The 21,552-nt window shown below is 38.8% G+C and overlaps 1 protein-coding gene across 1 annotated transcript in view; it reads right to left on the bottom strand.

Annotated features, from left to right (window-relative positions):
• Positions 1–21,552, bottom strand: part of NUP35 (nucleoporin 35) — a 67,338-nt gene that overhangs the window by 37,557 nt on the left and 8,229 nt on the right. The window contains exons 2-5 of the mRNA XM_053698541.1: positions 20,894–21,052; positions 20,049–20,176; positions 16,687–16,747; positions 15,354–15,495 (exon numbers count right to left, since the gene is read on the bottom strand). Of these exons, the coding sequence (XP_053554516.1) occupies positions 15,354–15,495; positions 16,687–16,747; positions 20,049–20,176; positions 20,894–21,052 (490 nt within the window). The remainder of the gene's footprint in view (positions 1–15,353; positions 15,496–16,686; positions 16,748–20,048; positions 20,177–20,893; positions 21,053–21,552) is intronic.

Raw genomic sequence — 21,552 nt, 5'->3', positions numbered from 1 at the left:
GATTAGCCCGAGAACAAACTTGTACATGTATTTATATAAATTATATTAGTGGTTAAAATAAGGGTCCATACAGCAGTGGGCGCCGCCATATTGTAACTTAGGTTACCTTTTCTGCTGAGGCCAATTAGGAATGGCCATAAATAGCTTACAAGAGTGTGCAACCAATGACCGTGGAATATAGCTGTGTCTGCACTTCCATGTTTAACATGAATAAGAAAGCCTAAAATATTCACAATTAAATCACAAGAAAGGAGAACAAAATTTAAAAAAATGAACGTATATTGCAAAGTTGTTTAGCATTAAACAATTGATATTAATATCTTGAGGTGTTTAACCCCTTAACGACGAATGTCGTACAGGGTACGTCCCACACAACCTTAAAAGACCAGCGACGTACTCTGTACGGCATTAGGGGTTTAAAGCGGCTGGAAGCGATCCTGCTCGCTTCCAGCCGCTTTCCGGTTATTGCAGTGATGCCTCGATATCAAGGCATCCTGCAATAACACCCCTTGGCCATCCGATGCAGAGAACCACTCTGTGGCCCTCTCTGTACCAGACATCGATGGCCGGTATCGTTGGTGGGTGGGAGCCGACTTGGGAGGCGGGTGGGCGGCCATTGATGTGCTGGGTAATGTAGAGGGGGGCGGGCGGACTCGTGCACGGGGCGGGAGCGGGTGGGAACCGCTACACTACAGAAATGATTTTGTTACAAAACTGGGAGAAAGGGGTATTTTTTTTTTTTTTAAATCAATCAAAAAGGTATCTAGGAGGGGGTTGGTCTTTGGTGGGGGGGGGGGAGCTACACTACAGAAAAGTGTAAAAAAATAAAAAAGCAACAATTTTATTCTAAACTGGGTACTGGCAGACAGCTGCCAGTACCCAAGATGGCACCCACTAAGGCAGAGGGGGAGGGTTAGAGAGCTGTTTGGTGGGGATCAGAAAGGTTGGGGGCTAAGGGGGGTCCTACACAGCAGCATATGTAAATATGCTTAACCCCCCCAAGCCTAAATATACCTTTTATTTTAGTACTGGCAGAGTTGCTGCCAGTACTTAAGATGGCGGGGACAATTGTGGGGGGGGGGGGAGCTGTTTGGGAGGGATCAGGGGGTCTGATGTTTCAGGTGGGAGGCTGAGCTCTACACTAAAGCTAAAATTAACCCCTTCACTGCTAACCATAATACACGTGTGATGTGCATCTAGCGGCCTTCTAAGTACCAAAAACCAACCCCAAAGCCATATATGTCTACCATTTCTAAACAAAGGGGATCCCAGAGAAGCATTTACAACCATTTGTGCTATAATTGCACAAGCTGTTTGTAAATGATTTCAGTGAGAAACCTACAATTGTGAAAAATTTAACGTTTATTTTTTTTTATTTGATCGCATTTGGCGGGGGAAATGGTGCATGAAATATACCAAAATGGGCCTAGATCAATACTTGGGGTTCTCTACTACACTACAGCTAAAATTACCCCAAAAAGCTCCCTAATTAACCCCTTCGCTGCTGGGCATAATACACGTGTGGTGCACAGTGGCATTTAGCGGCCTTCTAATTACCAAAAAGCAACGCCAAAGCCATATATGTCTGCTATTTCTGAACAAAAGGGATCCCATGGAAAAATTTTACAACCATTTATGCCATAATTGCACAAGCTCTTTGTAAATAATTTCAGTGAGAAACCGAAAGTTTGTGAAAAAATTTGTGCAACAGTGAACTATTTTTTGTATTTGATCGCATTTGGCGGTGAAATGGTGGCATGAAATATACCAAAATTGGCCTAGATCAATACTTTGGGATGTCTACTAAAAAAAAAAAAAATATAAATATAAATATAAATATAAATATAAATATAAATATAAATATAAATATAAATATAAATATAAATATAAATATAAATATAAATATAAATATAAATATAAATATAAATATAAATATAAATATAAATATAAATATAAATATAAATATAAATATAAATATAAATATAAATATAAATATAAATATAAATATAAATATAAATATAAATATAAATATAAATATAAATATAAATATAAATATAAATATAAATATAAATATAAATATAAATATAAATATAAATATAAATATAAATATAAATATAAATATAAATATAAATATAAATATAAATATAAATATAAATATAAATATAAATATAAATATAAATATAAATATAAATATAAATATAAATATAAATATATATATATATATATATATATATATATATATATATATATATATATATATATATATATATATACACACACGTCAATGGATATTCAGGGATTCCTGATAGATATCAGTGTTCTAATGTAACTAGCGCAAATTTTTGGGGAAAAAATGGTTTGGAAATACCAAAGTGCTACTTGTATTTATGGCCCTATAACTTGCAAAAAAAGCAAAGAACATGTAAACATTGGGTATTTCTAAACTCAGGACAAAATTTAGAAACTATTTAGCATGGGTGTTTTTTGGTGGTTGTAGATGTGTAACAGATTTTGGGGGTCAGTTAGAAAAAGTGTGTTTTTTCTCATATTTTATAAAACATTTTTATAGTAAATTATAAAATATGATGAAAATGATGGTATCATTAGAAAGCCCATTTAATGGTGAGAAAAACGGTATATAATGTGTGGGTACAGTAAATGAGTAAGAGGAAAATTACAGCTAAACACAAACACCGCAAAAATGTAAAAATAGCCTTGGTCCCAAACGGACAGAAAAGCATAATTTATGTAAGAACTAACCTGATAAATTCATTTATTTCATATTGGCAAGAGTCCATGAGCTAGTGACATATGGGATATACAATCCTACCAGGAGGGGCAAAGTTTCCCAAACCTCAAAATGCCTATAAATACACCCCTCACCACACCCACAATTCAGTTTAACGAATAGCCAAGCAGTGGGGTGATAAAGAAAGGAGTAAAAAGCATCAACAAAGGAAATTTGGAAATAATTGTGCTTTATAAAAAAAATCATAACCACCATAAGAAGGGTGGGCCTCATGGACTCTTGCCAATATAAAAGAAATGAATTTATCAGGTAAGTTCTTACATAAATTATGTTTTCTTTCATGTAATTGGCAAGAGTCCATGAGCTAGTGACATATGGGATATCAATACCCAAGATGTGGAGTCTTCCACTCAAGAGTCACTAGAGAGGGAGGGACTAAAACAAAAACAGCCATATTCCGCAGAGAAAATAATCCACAACCCAAAAATAAGTTTATTTTCATGTTTGAAACAAAAAACTTAAATCAAAAAGCAGAAGAATCAAACTGAAACAGCTGCCTGAAGAACTTTTCTACCAAAAACTGCTTCCGAAGAAGCAAATACATCAAAATGGAAGAATTTAGTAAATGTATGCAAAGAGGACCAAGTGGCTGCTTTGCAAATCTGATCGACTGAAGCTTCATTCTTAAAAGCCCATGAAGTAGAGACTGATCTAGTAGAATGAGCTGTAATTCTGAGGCGGGGTTTGACCCAACTCCAAATAAGCTTGATGAATCAAAAGTTTCAACCAAGAAGCCAAGGAAACAGCAGAAGCTTTCTGACCTTTCCTAGGACCAGAAAATAAAACAAATAGACTAGAAGTCTTCCTGAAATCTTTAGTAGCTTCCACATAATATTTCAAAGCTCTTACCACATCCAAAGAATGTAAGGATCTCTCCAGAGAATTCTTAGGATTAGGACATAAAGAAGGGACAACAATTTCTCTACTAATGTTGTTAGAATTCACAACCTTAGGTAAAAATTGAAAAGAAGTCCGCAAAACTGCCTTATCCTGATGAAAAATTAGAAAAGGAGACTCACAAGAAAGAGCAGATAATTCAGAAACTCTTCTAGCAGAAGAGATAGCCAAAAGGAACAACACTTTCCAAGAAAGTAGTTTCATGTCGAAAGAATGCATAGGTTCAAATGGAGGAGCCTGTAAAGCCCTCAGAACCAAATTAAGACTCCAAGGAGGAGAAATTGGCTTAATACGAACTAAAGCCTGTACAAAACAGTGTATATCAGGAAGTATAGCAATTTTTCTGTGAAATAAAACAGAAAGAGCGGAGATTTGTCCTTTCAAGAAACTTGCAGACAAACCCTTATCCAGACCATCCTGAAGAAACTGCAAAATTCTAGGAATTCTAAAAGAATGCCAGGAGAACTTATGAGAAGAACACCATGAAATGTAAGCCTTCCAAACTCAATAATAAATCTTCCTAGAGACAGATTTACGAGCTTGTAACATAGTATTAATCACTGAATCAGAGAAACCTCTATGACTTAGAACTATTTCCATACCTTCAAAATTTAATGATTTGAGATCCTGATGGAAAAACGGACCTTGAGATAGTAGGTCCGGCCGTAACGGAAGTGGCCAAGGCGGGCAACTGGACATCCGAACCAGATCCGCATACCAAAACCTGTGTGGCCACGCTGGAGCCACCAGCAACACAAAAGACTGTCCCATGATGATTTTGGAAATCACTCTTGGAAGGAGAACTAGAGGCGGGAAGATGTAAGCAGGTTGATAACACCAAGGAAGTGTCAGCGCATCCACTGCTTCCGCCTGAACATCCCTGGACAGGTATCTGGGAAGTTCCTTGTTTAGATGAGAGGCCATGAGATCTCTCTCTGGAAGCCCCCACATCTGAACAATCTGAGAAAACACATCTGGATGGAGAGACCACTCCCCTGGATGTAAAGTCTAGCGGCTGAGATAATCCGCCTCCCAATTGTCTACACCTGGGATATGCACCGCAGAGATTAGACAGGAGCTGGATTCCGCCCAAGCAAGTATCTGAGATACTTCTTTCATAGCTTGGGGACTGTGAGTCCCACCCTGATGATTGACATAAGCCACAGTTGTGATATTGTCTGTCTGAAAACAAATTAATGGTTCTCTCTTTAGCAGAGGCCAGAACTGAAGAGCCCTGAGAATTGCACGGAGTTCTAAAATATTTATTGGTAATCTCGCCTCTTGAGATTTCCAAACCCCTTGTGCTGTCAGAGACCCCCAAACGGCTCCCCAACCTGAAAGACTCGCATCTGTTGTGATCACAGTCCAGGTTGGGCGAACAAAAGAAGCCCCTTGAACCAAACAATGGTGATCTATCCACCATGTCAGAGAGTGTCGTACATTGGGATTCAAGGATATTAATTGAGATATCTTTGTATAAATCCCTGCACCATTGATTCAGCATACAAAGCTGTAGAGGTCTCATGTGAAAACATGCAAAGGGGATTGCATCCGATGCTGCAGTCATGAGACCTAAAACTTCCATGCACATAGCCACTGAAGGGAATGACTGAGACTGAAGGTGCCGGCAGGCTGCAACCAATTTTAAACGTCTCTTGTCTGTTAGAGACAGAGTCATGGACACTGAATCTATCTGGAAACCTAAAAAGGTGACCCTTGTCTGAGGAATCAAGAAACGTTTTGGTAAATTGATCCTCCAACCATGTTTCCGAAGAAACAACACTAGTTGATTTGTGTGAGATTCTGCAGTATGTAAAGACTGAGCTAGTACCAAGATATTGTCCAAATAAGGAAACACTGCAATACCCTGTTCTCTGATTACAGATAGTAGGGCACCCAGAACCTTTGAAAAGATTCTTGGAGCTGTTGCTAGGCCAAATGGAAGAGCAACAAATTGGTAATGCTTGTCTAGAAAAGAGAATCTCAGAAACTGATAGTGTTCTGGATGAATCGGAATATGAAGGTATGCATCCTGCAAGTCTATTGTGGACATATAATGTCCTTGCTGAACAAAAAGGCAGAATAGTCCTTATAGTCACCATCTTGAAAGTTGGTACTCTTACATAACGATTCAAATTTTTTAGATCCAGAACTGGTCTGAACAAATTTTCTTACTTTGGTACAATGAATAGGTTTGAATAAAACCCCAAACCTTGTTCCTGAAGAGGAACTGGCATGATTACCCCTGAAGACTCCAGGTCTGAAACACACTTCAGAAAAGCCTGAGCTTTTACTGGATTTACAGGAATGTGCGAGAGAAAAAATCTTCACATGAGGTCTTACTTTGAATCCTATTCGATACCCTTGAGAGACAATGCTCTGAATCCAATGATTTTGGACAGATTTTATCCAAAAATCCTTGAAAAACCTTAATCTGCCCCCTACCAGCTGAGCTGGAATGAGGGCCGCACCTTCATGCGGACTTAGGGGCAGACTTTGGTTTCCTAAATGGCTTGGATTTATTCCAATTTGAGGAAGGCTTCCAACTGGAAGCAGATTCCTTGGGAGGAGGATTGAGTTTTTGTTCCTTATTCTGATGAAAGGAACGAAAACGGTTAGAAGCCTTAGATTTACCCTTAGGTTTTTTTATCCTGAGGCAAAAAAACTTTTTTTCCCCCAGTAATAGTTGAAATAATAGAATCCAACTGAGAACCAAATAAATTATTACCTTGGAAAGAAAGATAGTAATCTAGATTTAGATGTCATATCAGCATTCCAAGATTTAAGCCACAAAGCTCTTCTAGCTAATACAGCTAAAGACATGGATCTAACATCAATTTTGATAATATCAAAAATGGCATCACAAATAAAATGATTAGCATGTTGCAGTAAGCGAACAATGCTAGATATGTCAGAATCCAATTCATGTTGCGCTAAATTTTCCACCAGAAAGTTGATGCAGCCGCAACATCACCTAAAGAAATAGCAGGTCTGAGAAGATGACCTGAATATAAATAGGCCTTCCTTAGATAAGATTCAAGCTTCCTATCTAAAGGATCCTTAAAGGAAGTGCTATCTTCCATAGGAATAGTGGTACGTTTAGCAAGAGTAGAAATAGCCCCATCAACTTTGGGGATCTTTTCCCAAAACTCTATAGATTTTGCTGGTAAAGGATACAATCTCTTAAACCTTGAAGAAGGAATAAAGGAAGTACCTGGCTTATTCCATTCCCTAGAAATCATATCAGAAATAGCCTCAGGAATGGGAAAAACACCTGGGGAAACCACAGGAGGTTTAAAAACAGCATTTAAACGTTTATTAGACTGAACGTCAATAGGACTGGTTACCTCAACATCCAAAGTAATTAACACTTCTTTTAATAAAGAAGTAGATTTGTCAGTGTCAATATCCGAGGAAGGATCTTCTGTTTCAGATAGATCCTCAGCAGAAGAGGATGAATTATTATGTTGTTGGTCATTTGAAATTTCATCAACTAAATGAGAAGTTTTAAAAGACCTTTTACGTTTATTAGAAGGTGGAAATGCAGACAAAGCCTTTATAATAGATTCAGAAACAAATTCTTTAAAATTTACAGGTATATCATGCACATTAGAAGTTGAAGGAACTGCAACTGGCAATGTACTATTACTGATAGAAACACTATCTGCATGTAAAAGTTTATCATGACAACTATTACAAATGACATTCGGTGGAATAATTTCTACAATTTTGCAACAAATGCACTTAGCTTTGGTAGAACCGATGTCAGGCAGCAATGTTCCAGCAGAAACTTCAGAGACAGGATCGGATTGGGACATCTTGCTCAATGTAAAAGAAAAAACAACATATAAAGCAAAATTATCTATTTCCTTAAATGACAGTTTCAGGAATGGGAAAAAATGCAAAAGCATAGGCCTCTTGATAGAGAAGAAAGCAGGAGGCAAACATGAATGGGGTATTGAAATAATGAAAAAAATTTGGCGGCAAGTATGACGCACAACGTAACGTAAACTTTTTTGGTGTCAAAAATGACCGGAAATGACACTCGCGTCACTAATGACGCCGCCGTGTGAAAGGTCTCGACGTCACGTATGACGCCGGAAATGACGAAGTTGCGTCAAAAACGTAATTTCCCGCGCCAAAATGACGCAATAAAGTCTAACATTTGACGCACCCGCTGGCCTAATACCCGCAAATGCAAAAGTATTAAAAATTGAAAAAACATAATTTATGCTTACCTGATAAATTTATTTCTCTTGTAGTGTAGTCAGTCCACGGGTCATCCATTACTTATATCTCTTCCTAACAGGAAGCTGCAAGAGGATCACCCAAAGCAGAGCTGCTATATAGCTCCTCCCCTCACATGTCATATTCAGTCATTCGACCAAAGCAGACTAGAAAGGAGAAACCATAGGGTGCAGTGGTGACTGGAGTTTAATTAAAATTTAGGTCTGCCTTAAAGACAGGGCGGGCCGTGGACTGACTACACTAGAAGAGAAATAAATTTATCAGGTAAGCATAAATTATGTTTTCTCTTGTTAAGTGTAGTCAGTCCACGGGTCATCCATTACTTATGGAATACCAATACCAAAGTACACGGATGAAGGGAGGGACAAGGCAGGAACATTAAACAGAAGGAACCACTGCCTGAAGTACCTTTCTCCCAAAAATAGCCTCCGAAGAAGCAAAAGTGTCAAATTTGTAAAATTTTGAAAAAGTGTGAAGTGAAGACCAAGTTGCAGCCTTGCAAATCTGTTCAACAGAGGCCTCATTTTTAAAGGCCCAGGTGGAAGCCACAGCTCTAGTAGAATGAGCTGTAATCCTTTCAGGAGGCTGCTGTCCAGCAGTCTCATAGGCTAAACGTATTATGCTACGAAGCCAAAAAGAGAGAGAGGTAGCCGAAGCCTTTTGACCTCTTCTCTGTCCAGAGTAAACGACAAACAGGGAAGAAGTTTGACGAAAATTCCCTGTTTTGCCTGCAAATAGAACTTCAGGGCACGGACTACGTCCAGATTATGCAAAAGTCGTTCCTTCTTTGAAGAAGGGTTAGGACACAGTGATGGAACAACAATCTCTTGATTGATATTCCTGTTAGTAACTACCTTAGGTAAGAACCCAGGTTTAGTACGCAGAACTACCTTGTCTGAATGAAAAATCAGATAAGGAGAATCACAATGTAAGGCAGATAACTCAGATACTCTTCGAGCCGAGGAAATAGCCATCAAAAACAGAACCTTCCAGGATAACAGCTTGATATCAATGGAATGAAGGGATTCAAATGGAACGCCTTGAAGAACGTTAAGAACTAAGTTTAAGCTCCACGGCGGAGCAACAGTCTTAAACACAGGCTTAATCCTAGCTAAAGCCTGAACGTCTGGAACTTCAGCCAGACGTTTGTGTAGAAGAATAGACAGAGCAGAAATCTGTCCCTTTAACGAACTAGCAGATAAGCCCTTTTCTAAACCCTCTTGTAGAAAGGACAATATCCTAGGAATCTTAACCTTACTCCATGAGTAACTCTTAGATTCGCACCAATATAAATATTTACGCCATATCTCATGGTAAATTTTTCTGATAACAGGCTTCCTAGCCTGTATTAAGGTATCAATAACCAACTCCGAGAAGCCACGCTTTGATAGAATCAAGCGTTCAATCTCCATGCAGTCAGCCTCAGAGAAATTAGATTTGGATGGTTGAAAGGACCCTGAATTAGAAGGTCCTGTCTCAGAGGCAGAGACCACGGTGGACAGGACGACATGTCCACTAGGTCTGCATACCAGGTCCTGCGTGGCCACGCAGGCGCTATCAGAATCACCGAAGCTCTCTCCGGTTTGATCTTGGCAATCAAACGAGGAAGTATCAGGAATGGTGGAAACACATAAGCCATGTTGAAGAGCCAAGGGGCTGTCAGAGCATCTATCAGCACCGCTCCCGGGTCCCTGGATCCGTAACAAGGAAGCTTGGCGTTCTGGCGAGACGCCATGAGATCCAGATCTGGTTTGCCCCAACGATGAATCAGTTGAGCAAAGACCTCCGGATGAAGTTCCCACTCCCCCGGATGAAAAGTCTGGCGACTTAGAAAATCCGCCTCCCAGTTCTCCACGCCTGGGATGTAAATCGCTGACAGGTGGCAAGAGTGAGACTCTGCCCAGCGAATTATCTTTGAGACTTCCAACATCGCTAGGGAACTTCTGGTTCCCCCTTGATGGTTGATGTAAGCCACAGTCGTGATGTTGTCCGACTGAAATCTGATGAACCTCAGAGTTGCTAACTGAGGCCAAGCTAGGAGAGCATTGAATATTGCTCTTAATTCCAGAATATTTATTGGGAGGAGTTTCTCCTCCTGAGTCCATAATCCCTGAGCCTTCAGGGAGTTCCAGACTGCGCCCCAGCCTAGAAGGCTGGCGTCTGCTGTTACAATCGTCCAATCTGGCCTGCGAAAGGTCATCCCCTTGGACAGATGTGGCCGAGAAAGCCACCATAGAAGAGAATCTCTGGTCTCTTGATCCAGATTTAGTAGGGGGGGACAAATCTGAGTAATCCCCGTTCCACTGACTTAGCATGCACAATTGCAGCGGTCTGAGATGCAGGCGCGCAAATGGTACTATGTCCATTGCCGCTACCATTAAGCCGATTACTTCCATGCACTGAGCTACTGACGGGTGTGGAATGGAATGAAGGACACAGCAAGCATTTAGAAGTTTTGATAACCTGGCCTCCGTCAGGTAAATTTTCATCTCTACAGAATCTATAAGAGTCCCTAGAAAGGGAACCCTTGTAAGTGGTAATAGAGAACACTTTTCCACGTTCACCTTCCACCCATGCAACCTCAGAAATGCCAGAACTCTCTCTGTATGAGACTTGGCAGTTTGAAAACTTGACGCTTGTATCAGAATGTCGTCTAGGTACGGAGTCACCGATATGCCTCGCGGTCTTAGTACCGCCAGAAGTGAGCCCAGAACTTTTGTAAAGATTCTTGGAGCCATAGCTAATCTGAAGGGAAGAGCTACAAACTGGTAATGCCTGTCTAGGAAAGCAAATCTTAGGTACCGATAATGATCCTTGTGAATCGGTATGTGAAGGTAGGCATCCTTTAAGTCCACTGTGGTCATGTACTGACCCTCTTGGATCATGGGAAGGATGGTTCGAATAGTTTCCATTTTGAATGATGGAACTCTTAGGAATTTGTTTAGGATTTTTAAGTCCAAGATTGGTCTGAAGGTTCCCTCTTTGGAAGGTTCCCGTCTGCGGAACTGGGTGGATCACCCCCATTAGTAAGAGGTCTTGTACACAGCGTAGAAACGCCTCTTTCTTTATTTGGTTTGCTGATAACCTTGAAAGATGAAATCTCCCTCGTGGAGGAGAAGTTTTGAAGTCCAGGAGATATCCCTGAGATATGATCTCCAACGCCCAGGGATCCTGGACATCTCTTGCCCAAGCCTGGGCGAAGAGAGAAAGTCTGCCCCCCACTAGATCCGTTTCCGGATAGGGGGCCCTCTCTTCATGCTGTCTTAGGGGCAGCAGCAGGTTTCTTGGCCTGCTTGCCCTTGTTCCAGGACTGGTTAACTTTCCAGCCCTGTCTGTAACGAGCAACAGCTTATTCCTGTTTTGGAGCGGAGGAAGTTGATGCTGCTCCTGCCTTGAAGTTACGAAAGGCACGAAAATTAGACTGTTTGGCCTTTGATTTGGCCCTGTCCTGAGGTAGATCATGGCCCTTACCTCCGGTAATGTCAGCTATAATTTCTTTCAAGCCGGGCCCGAATAAGGTCTGCCCTTTGAAAGGAATATCAAGCAATTTAGATGTCACGTCAGCTGACCAGGATTTAAGCCATAGCGCTCTGCGCGCTTGGATGGCGAATCCGGAGTTCTTAGCCGGAAGTTTGGTTAAATGTACGACGGCATCAGAAACAAATGCGTTAGCTAGCTTAAGTGCTTTAAGCTTGTTCATAATTTCATCCAATGGAGCTGTGCGAATGGCCTCTTCCAGAGACTCAAACCAGAATGCCGCCGCAGCAGTGACAGGCGCAATGCATGCAAGGGGCTGTAAGATAAAACCTTGTTGAACAAACATTTTCTTAAGGTAACCCTCTAATTTCTTATCCATTGGATCTGAAAAGGCACAACTATCCTCCACCGGGATAGTGGTACGCTTAGCTAAAGTAGAAACTGCTCCCTCCACCTTAGGGACCGTCTGCCATAAGTCTCGTGTGGTGGCGTCTATAGGAAACATTTTCCTAAATAAGGGAGGAGGGTAAAAAGGCACACCAGGTCTATCCCACTCCTTGCTAATAATCTCTGTAAGCCTTTTAGGTATAGGAAACACGTCAGTACACACCGGTACCGCATAGTATCTATCCAACCTACATAATTTTTCTGGAATTGCAACCGTGTTACAATCATTCAGAGCCGCTAATACCTCCCCTAGCAATATGCAGAGGTTCTCAAGCTTAAATTTAAAATTAGAAATCTCTGAATCCAGTCTCTCTGGATCAGACCCGTCACCCACAGAATGATGCTCTCCGTCTTCATGTTCTGCAAATTCTGACGCAGTATCTAACATGGCTCTCACCTCATCCGCGCGCTCTGTCCTTAACCCAGAGCTTCAAGTAGCAAAAAAGATTTGTTCCAGCCACCAATAGTTAAAAAACCTTTATTTCTTCATATGGGGTCTTTTGACAAACATACAACGTTTCAGACCTGCTATAGGTCCTTAACCCAGAGCTATCGCGCTTGCCTCTTAATTCTGGCAATTTAGATAATACTTCTGTCATAACAGTAGCCATGTCTTGCAAAGTGATTTGTAAGGGCCTCCCTGATGTACTTGGCGCCACAAAATCACGCACCTCCTGAGCGGGAGGCGAAGGTACTGACACGTGAGGAGAGTTAGTCGGTATAACTCCCCCCTCGTTGTCTGGTGATAATTTCTTTACATGTAAAGATTGACTTATTTAAAGTAACATCAATGCAATTAGTACACACATTTCTATTGGGCTCCACATTGGCCTTTAAACATAGTGAACAAAGAGATTCATCTGTGTCAGACATGTTTAAACAGACTAGCAATGAGACTAGCAAGCTTGGAAATACTTTTCTAAATAAATTTACAAGCAATATAAAAAAACGCTACTGTGCCTTTAAGAAGCACAAAAAGCTGTCACAGTTGAAATAACAATGAACCAAAATAGTTATAGCAACCAATTTTTCACAGTAAATGTATTAAGTTAGCAAAGGATTGCACCCACCAGCAAATGGATGATTAACCCCTTAATGCCCAAAAACGGATAACAATTTAATAATTAACGTTTTTATCACAGTCAAAACACACTGTCACAGGTCTGCTGTGACTGATTACCTCCCTCAAAATGAATTTTGAAGACCCCTGAGCTCTCTAGAGACGATCTGGATCATGGAGGATGAAGTAGACAGATTGTGACTGAATTTTTACTGCGCAAAAAAGCGCTAAAATAGGCCCCTCCCACTCATATTACAACAGTGGGGAAGCTCAGAAAACTGTTTCTATGCAGAAAACAAAGATGGCCATGTGGTAAAAATCATGCCCCAATAAGTTTTATCACCAAGTACCTCACAAAAAACGATTAACATGCCAGTAAACGTTTTAAACATACATTTGAAAAGTTATGAAGTGTTATTAATAAGCCTGCTACCAGTCGCTTTTACTGCAGTTAAGGCCCATACATTATTTCAGTATTAACAGTATTTTCAGAGTCAATTCCATTCCTTAGAAAAATACATTCAGTGTACACACACTCATCAGCCTAATACCAGTCGCTATCACTGCATTTAAGGCTGAACTTACTTTACATTGGTATCAGCAGTATTTTCTCAGTCAATTCCATTCCTCAGAAAAAAAATTTTACTGCACATACCTCATTTGCAGGGGGGCCCTGCATGCTATTCCCCTTTTCTGAAGTTACCTCACTCCTCAGATGAGAACAGCCAGTGGATCTTAGTTACGTCTGCTAAGATCATAGAAAACGCAGGCAGATTCTTCTTCTAATGCTGCCTGAGAACAAACAGCACACTCCGGTGCCATTTAAAATAACAAACTTTTGATTGTAGAAATAAACTAAGTTAAAAAACACCACAGACCTCTCACAGCGACCTATCTTTAGTTAGGCTGCAAGAGAATGACTGAATATGACATGTGAGGGGAGGAGCTATATAGCAGCTCTGCTTTGGGTGATCCTCTTGCAGCTTCCTGTTAGGAAGAGATATATTCCATAAGTAATGGATGACCCGTGGACTGACTACACTTAACAAGAGAAAGACTAAACCCCAGGTAAGAAATAAATTTCTTAAAGTGTTTATATTCCCAAATATGAAACTGACAGTCTGCAGAAGGAAATACATGAAACTGACAGTCTGCAGAAGGAAATACATGAACCTGACTCATGGCAAATATAAGTACAATACATATATTTAGAACTTTATATAATTTGCATAAAGTGCCAAACCATAGCTGAGAGTGTCTTAAGTAATAAAAACATACTTACCAAAAGACACCCATCCACATATAGCAGATAGCCAAACCAGTACTAAAACAGTTCTTTAGTAGAGGTAATGGTAAATTTGAGAGTATATCGTCTATCTGAAAAGGGAGGTAGGAGATGAACAGAGAACCCATGAAAAAGACCCGTTAGGGAAATCATCGTATTCAATAGGTGATACTCCCTTCACGTCCCTCTGACATTCGCTGTACTCTGAGGAATCGGGCTTCAACAATGCTGAGAAGCGCATATCAACGTAGAAATCTTAGCACAAACTTACTTCACCACCTCCATAGGAGGCAAAGTTTGTAAAACTGAATTGTGGGTGTGGTGAGGGGTGTATTTATAGGCATTTTGAGGTTTGGGAAACTTTGCCCCTCCTGGTAGGATTGTATATCCCATATGTCACTAGCTCATGGACTCTTGCCAATTACATGAAAGAAATGGAAAAGTGATGTGGTCATTAAGGGGTTAATTTCCTTTTAAAGGAAGACTAAAATTAGACTATTGATTCCAATAGTGCATTCAATTTTAAACATCTTTCTAATTTACTTCTATCATTAAATGTCCTTTGAGTAGACAACACTACTGGAAGCTAGGTGAACATGTCTGGAGAGCCAATGACAAGAGGAATATATGTGCAGCTACCAATCACCAGCCAGCTCCCAGCAGTACATTGCTGCTCCTGAGCCTACCTAGGTATTCTCTTCAATAAAGGATACAATTAGAATGAAGGAAATTTGATAATACAACTGGAAAGTTGTTTAAAATTTCACATTCTATCTGAATCAAAGTTTAATTTTGACTTTACTGTCCCTTTAAGTATTGGTTATAGAAAAGTCTACTATACAATTGTGTGCACCTGTTTTATCTTTAGGTTGATATGGTTGCAGCACATGATATGGTGACATTTCAGGAGTCAACACCTTGCATACTATTCACAGCTGTAGCAATCCAATGACCACGATTACAACTAAATTTAGTAGTGCGCAAATGCTAGTTTTGTGACACACAAACTTACAGGACTAAAAAAACTAAACCAGGCTGCAGAATCTATAACACATTGTTATATATTCTAATTTATTTAATAAAGTAAAATAAATATGCAGAAGAATTATAAATGTGACCAGTTAACTGACCCAAATAAAGTCACCCATGAATCATCAAGCTGATCGTCTGAAGTTAATGCATCTCCTTGTGTATAAAAGGGGTCCAACTGGGCTGGAGAAAGTGTGGATTTTCTGCTTTGGCCAATAGTAGCTGGGCTGAACACACTTGATGCTATTTAAAATAAGAGTATTCATAGGTTTATAATCTAGTAGAAAAACAGATTTATGTAAATTCTGGCAAAAAAAGATTTTTGTTTTAGAAACCAAATCATACATTTTCAGCAAGATAAATATAAAATATAGGTTATATATGACAAATTGTTAGGTTAATAGATAAGTCTTCTTGTATCTAAAAAAAAACAAAAAAGATTTTAACCCATAAAGGACTGCGTAATTGGATGCAGCCACCACATCTACCGCTGACGCAGGAAGCCATTTGTCTCCATGCATAATTACCAGAACCGTGAGAAATAACTTGTCTATAAAACATCTATGAGCCGCTGTAGTAGTACATAGCTGATGTCTTGAATACTTCGGCAATCAAACTACTATAACTATAGCACCCATGTGGATGTTTATATACCCTCAGCAGGCACTCCTTGCCCTGTGATGCTGCTTCTTATTCTGTTATCTTTGGGCAGATGGTACAGCCAATCAGATCCCATGCTACCCATCCTGTATACAGCAAGTGCTTTTTTTGTTTGCACAATCAAGAACAGCACCTCATGAATGAGCTTTGAGACAGGCACTGACCGCTGTGCACAGGTACATATTCCCAAAGCTGGAATTCTAAAATCCAAACTTTTTGACTAATACTTTGTTAAAAATAAAATGATCATTTTTTTTAATAGGGTTAATTTATGCTCAACTGGAGCTTCTATTGTAAATATATTAAGATTTGTATAAGGTTGATGGACTTTTTTTAATCATCTACTATCTTACTATTTTTCCTAAGTCACAAAAGTACTAAAAAAAAAAAATGATATAAAACTACCTTTAATTAGATGTATAAGCTGTATTATGTCATTTAGTAATAATTACTTTTCATAAGATATTGTTGCTTACACTTGGTTCAATGCCCTCTCCCAATCCTCATTTTAAAAAAAGAAACAAATATTTCAAAATGTTTCCATTCTCAAGCAGTTTGGATAAAGGGTTTTCTACAACACTGGGACCTATTGGCGTTTTAAAGGTGCTGATCTCAGTGTTAAGAGCCAATGTCATAAAAAGATAAATAAAAAAATAAAAAATGTGCATTGCACTGTAGACCCCCACCCCCCCCAACATGAAATACTTTAACTACCTTTTGCTTTATGGCTACAACAATATGATTACAAAAAAAGCAAATATTGTACCAGCTCACCTGCCATTGGAGTTGATGGCATAGCCCCTGACATAGGCGTATGCATGGCTGTAAGAGGGACCTGCATGAGTAAGAGGGGATGAATTTAAAACATCTAAAAAAAATTGCAATGCTGCTTAAAAAGGGACAGTCTACTTTATTTTATTGTTTAAAAATGTAGATAATACCTTACTATCCATTTCCCAGCTTTGCATAATCAACATGGGTTCACAAGATTTTTACAAGGTTTTACAAGTAGACTGTCCCTTTAAACAAATCAGTTTGTGCCGATAAATGAACATATAAATCATAAGAATTCCTCTCAAATATGTTCATAAGGAAATTAAGCTTTATGAAACAAAACGCACCTGACAATGGAAGTAGCTTTGTATGGTAACCCTACCGCTGTTTAGCGGATTAAAAAAAAAATAAAACTCAACTTAAGTGCTGTAAAATGTGTTTCCCCTTAATATGTTTCTATTGACTTACACCAGCAACAGGGTATAACATAGATGTGAAATTGCTCCTGTGTGTTATTTTTGTATATGAAATAGCTGTCTTGTATATTAAATAGCTTGAGCCTGCAGGAAGACCAGATCTCAATGATTAGTCTAAATAAAAAAATTCTCTTGTCTTGTCTGTCTGAGATAAATGAAAATGTAATATTGTACCTCTCTTCCAACCCCAATTGGAAGTGTAATTTCTTCTGCTGGATCTTTTTTACAACGCTTTTCTGGACTTGTTACAAGTATTTACATTTTCAGTATCAGTGGTGGTTTCATCAGGCAAAGGGAGATATTTCAAATGTCAAAAGGAAAATTAGCTATCTGTAAACAATTTAAAAAAACACTCCAGCAAATAAAATGGATAATTGGGAAAACATTAAAGGGACAGTCTACACTAAAATTGTTCTTGTTTAAAAAGCTAGATAATGCCTTTACTACCCATTCCCCAGCTTTGCACAACCAAAAAGGTTATAATAATATACTTTATAAACATTTAAACCTCTAAATTTCTGACTGTTTATAAGCAACTAAAGACAGCCTCTTATCACATGCTTTATTAGCTTTTCACAACAGGAGACTGCTAGTTCATGTGGGCCATATAAATAACTCCTCGGGCGTGAGCACAATGTTATTTAAGAGTCAGCATAACAGCACTAATTTGCTAAAATGCAAGTCAATTGATAAATAAAAAAAAAAGTCATGTGATCAGGGGGCTCTCAGAAGATGTTTAGATACAAGGTAATCACAAAGGTAAAAAGTGTATTAATATAAGTGTTGGTTATGCAAAACTGGGGAATGGGTAATAAATGGATTATCTATTTTTCAAAAATTATTTTGTAGACTGTATTTAAAAAGGCAAGAACATTTTACAGTATGCTTTTCCTTAGTGCAAACCAGAGAGTAACTGGACAATAACATTTATTTATACATTCAATTATTCCTTTCATGCCATAATTAGGGAAAGCGGATGGCGTAGGTCTACTGCTGTTAGAAGATTGCACAGTTTTAACGGAGGATTCTGCCCACTACTATATCAACTCATAGTTTGGTTGCAAGGTTTGATGCTTGCAATATTTTAATAAATAATTGTTGTAAGCTTATATGAGGATTACAATTATCTACTGTTGATAAGAGTTGTGTGAACCTGCAATCACAGCTTCATTGTGTGTGTGTGAGCCTGTAACCACACAAATGCTGTCTGAATTTAGCTAATTTAGCGCTCCTCCGTGTGAATAGTAGCAATCCCATCAGCTGGACACACACTATACGGCCATGTATGTGGACACCTGACCATCTCACTTGTATGAGCTTGTTGGACATCCCCATTCCAAAACCATGAAGCTGGCCCCTCCTTTGCATTCCGACGGATCCAAAGGCGTTCAGCAGGGTTGAGGTTAAAGCTCTGTGCAGGCCACTTGAGTTCCTCAATACCAAACTTGGCAAACCATATTTTCATGTACTTTGTGCATAGGAGCACAGTCATGCTTGAACAGGAAATGGCCTTCCCCAAACTGTTGTCACAAAGTTGGAAGCAACCAGAATTATAATATATTGTATCCTAGAGCATTAAGATCACCTTCAATTGAATTAAAGGACTAGCTCAACCCTGCAAAAACAGCCTCAGACCATTAATCCTCTTCCACCAAACGTTCATTCAGGTAGGTAGCGTCCTCCTGACATTGGCCACACAGTTTTTTCCATCCGACTACCTGATAATGAAGATATACATCATGCCGGAGAACTTGTTTCCACTGCTCCAGAATCCAGTGGCTGCATGATTGATACCAATCTAGCCAATGCTTGGCATTGCACATGTTGATGGGAAGCTTGTGTACAGCTCCTCTGACATGGAAACCCATTTAATGAGGCTTCAAACACTCAGTTATTGTGCTTATGTCAATTCCAGAGACAATAGAAATCTATTTTCAAATGTTTATATATAATTTCAGAGGCAGTATGGAGCTTTGTAGTGAGTGATGCAACAGGTAATAGGCGTTTTTTATAAGATAAAACTTGAAAATAACAGCAATTACAATTGACCAGAGCAGATCTAGTAGGACAGAAATTTCACAAACTGACTTGTGGCAATGGTGGCATTCTATGACAGTGCTACAATTAAAGTAACTGAGCTCCTCTGAACCATTGGACTGCCAGTGTTTATGGAGAATTCAGGGCTACGTGTTGGATTTTATGCCCCTGTTAGTAGTGTGTGTGGCTGAAACACCTGAACCCAACAATCTGTAGGGTGTCAACATACTTTTGGCCATATAGTGCATATTTTATTTTTGAATATACTCCCCCAGAGTAAACACCTGGCAATTATATTTCTGTTATGTTGCTATAGAAGAACATATTAAACAAGCCTAACTTTTTTTTTTAAATATCCTTTGTCAGCGGCAATTGGTTTTCAGTAGTCAAACTCCACCAAATCGCAGCACACAGACAAGGCTAGCCACAGTCACAGTTAGTATACAGTGAATTATTTTGTAGTTAGGAAACCAAATAGGGAAAGCTATATAGCAGGGATAGCCCCGAAAAATATGCCGGGTGTATTTCAAGTTCTGAGAATTAGAAAAACCACAAATTTCAGAGCTAAATAGGGGGTAAAACCAATAATGAAACTATATTGCAAGTTTTACTACACAAAAAAAACACAACATTTTATTAAAAAAATCTCAAGGTGTTTACGGTCTCTAAGCACAAGATTCACCATATTTTACAGAAGAATACATTTTCATGTTGGAGCTTTAGGCTATGAATACACACTTGGAAGTATAAACTGACTAACTGAAATGGGTGCATTAATACAAATTAAAGTGTATATTGTGCAACAAACGTCAAAATGAAAGTACTGTATAACATTTTTTTCATATTTACCGGTTTTCTTGCATTTAAAGGGGTCGAACCAAGACCTGGACTCAGAATATCATCATAAATACTTCTAACAGGAGGAGCACCACTCTTATCCTTGTGACTGGGAACTACAGGGTGAGGAGGGGATCCACCTTTATGTTAAGAGAAAAAAAAATGGTTTACGCAGTAGTAGACTTCTATATAAACTCAATTCTGGCAGCTTATGGAATTTCAGATATTTATATTTCTTAAAGGAACACATTGTAATTAAAAGGCTTTTCTGTATAAATGTATACACCAATCAAGTGCAAAAATAAATTGAATACATTAACACTGTTTGTTTTTCCAATGGTGACCTTCCTCCTCCCTTCCCAGCTGTCATATTTGGTGGAGCCAATCCTGATTAGTTACTGGAGTAAATAAGTCAGACCACTCATTTTATTAGCAAATATTTCATGGTTTTGCAGTTCCCAGTCTAACAACATCTGATGAGGCCAATTAAGAGCATATATATAGTGCAGGGTTAGGCTTGTAAACTGTGGTCTGGGTTTTCCCAATTATCAGAATAGGAAAACACACATTTCAAAGCTAAAATTACAGAAAAGGGGAGTAAAATAAACAGTGAAAGTATATTTTTACTACATATAATTAAACATTTTGTATAACAATGTCAAAGTGTTTCATGTCTCTGAAAATAAAGGATGCCTCATTGGGAAATGGATCCCAACAAAGAACTTTTACAAACCAGTGAATAGTTTACATGTCTTTATTCACCTACCACATCAAAGCTACACAGAACAAACTGGTAAGGCTAAGACTTGGTACTATGCATAATAAGACAGACAATTAAAAGATCTCAAAATAATTACCAGATAACACAGGAGAACGAATTTCCATTATCCCCACTGATGGACGGGCTTGTGGCGTGACAGGCGTTGGCATATCTCCCATTAAGAAACCAGGAAGAAACTGAGCACCGGCACCAGGTTTTGGAGAAGTTGGAGAACCTAGGGTCATTGGTTCAGCACCTAAATTGCAACATATAACAAAACCCTAATCAGCTAGAAAAGTATTCACTTCTACTTTCCAAATGTACATTAAAAATAAAAGTACTAGTCAAGTTATGATCAGATGCCCCAATCCAGCCTTCCCACAAAACTACATACAGTACAATTTTAGAGAGTCTAGATGGCAAGTTTCCACCATAACGGATTACTTTCTGTTATAATTTTTAAGCCAAACAACTAACATATTAAAGTTAATAAACATTCATTAAAACCTACTGACCTATATTTTCTCCAAAACGAAGTTTCATAACGTTCTAAAAGTTATATATTTTATTCGCCGATGATGTCACGTTATCCTGCCCACTATTTTCAGCACTGCATGTTCAAAATACTTAAACCAATAACTTTGTGTTTAAAGCGCCATTTTGAAACCTAGGTATTGTAAACGGATTGGTACAGAGCAAAGGATACCCACGGAGTGGGTTTGGAAAACAATTAAATTTGCAGACAAGATTTCTGAT

The sequence above is a fragment of the Bombina bombina genome, chromosome 1 (genome assembly GCF_027579735.1).
Source record: "Bombina bombina isolate aBomBom1 chromosome 1, aBomBom1.pri, whole genome shotgun sequence".
Taxonomy (NCBI): Eukaryota; Metazoa; Chordata; class Amphibia; order Anura; family Bombinatoridae; genus Bombina; species Bombina bombina.
The sequence above is the reverse complement of the archived record's forward strand: the minus strand, read 5'-3'. Positions and strand labels throughout refer to the sequence as shown.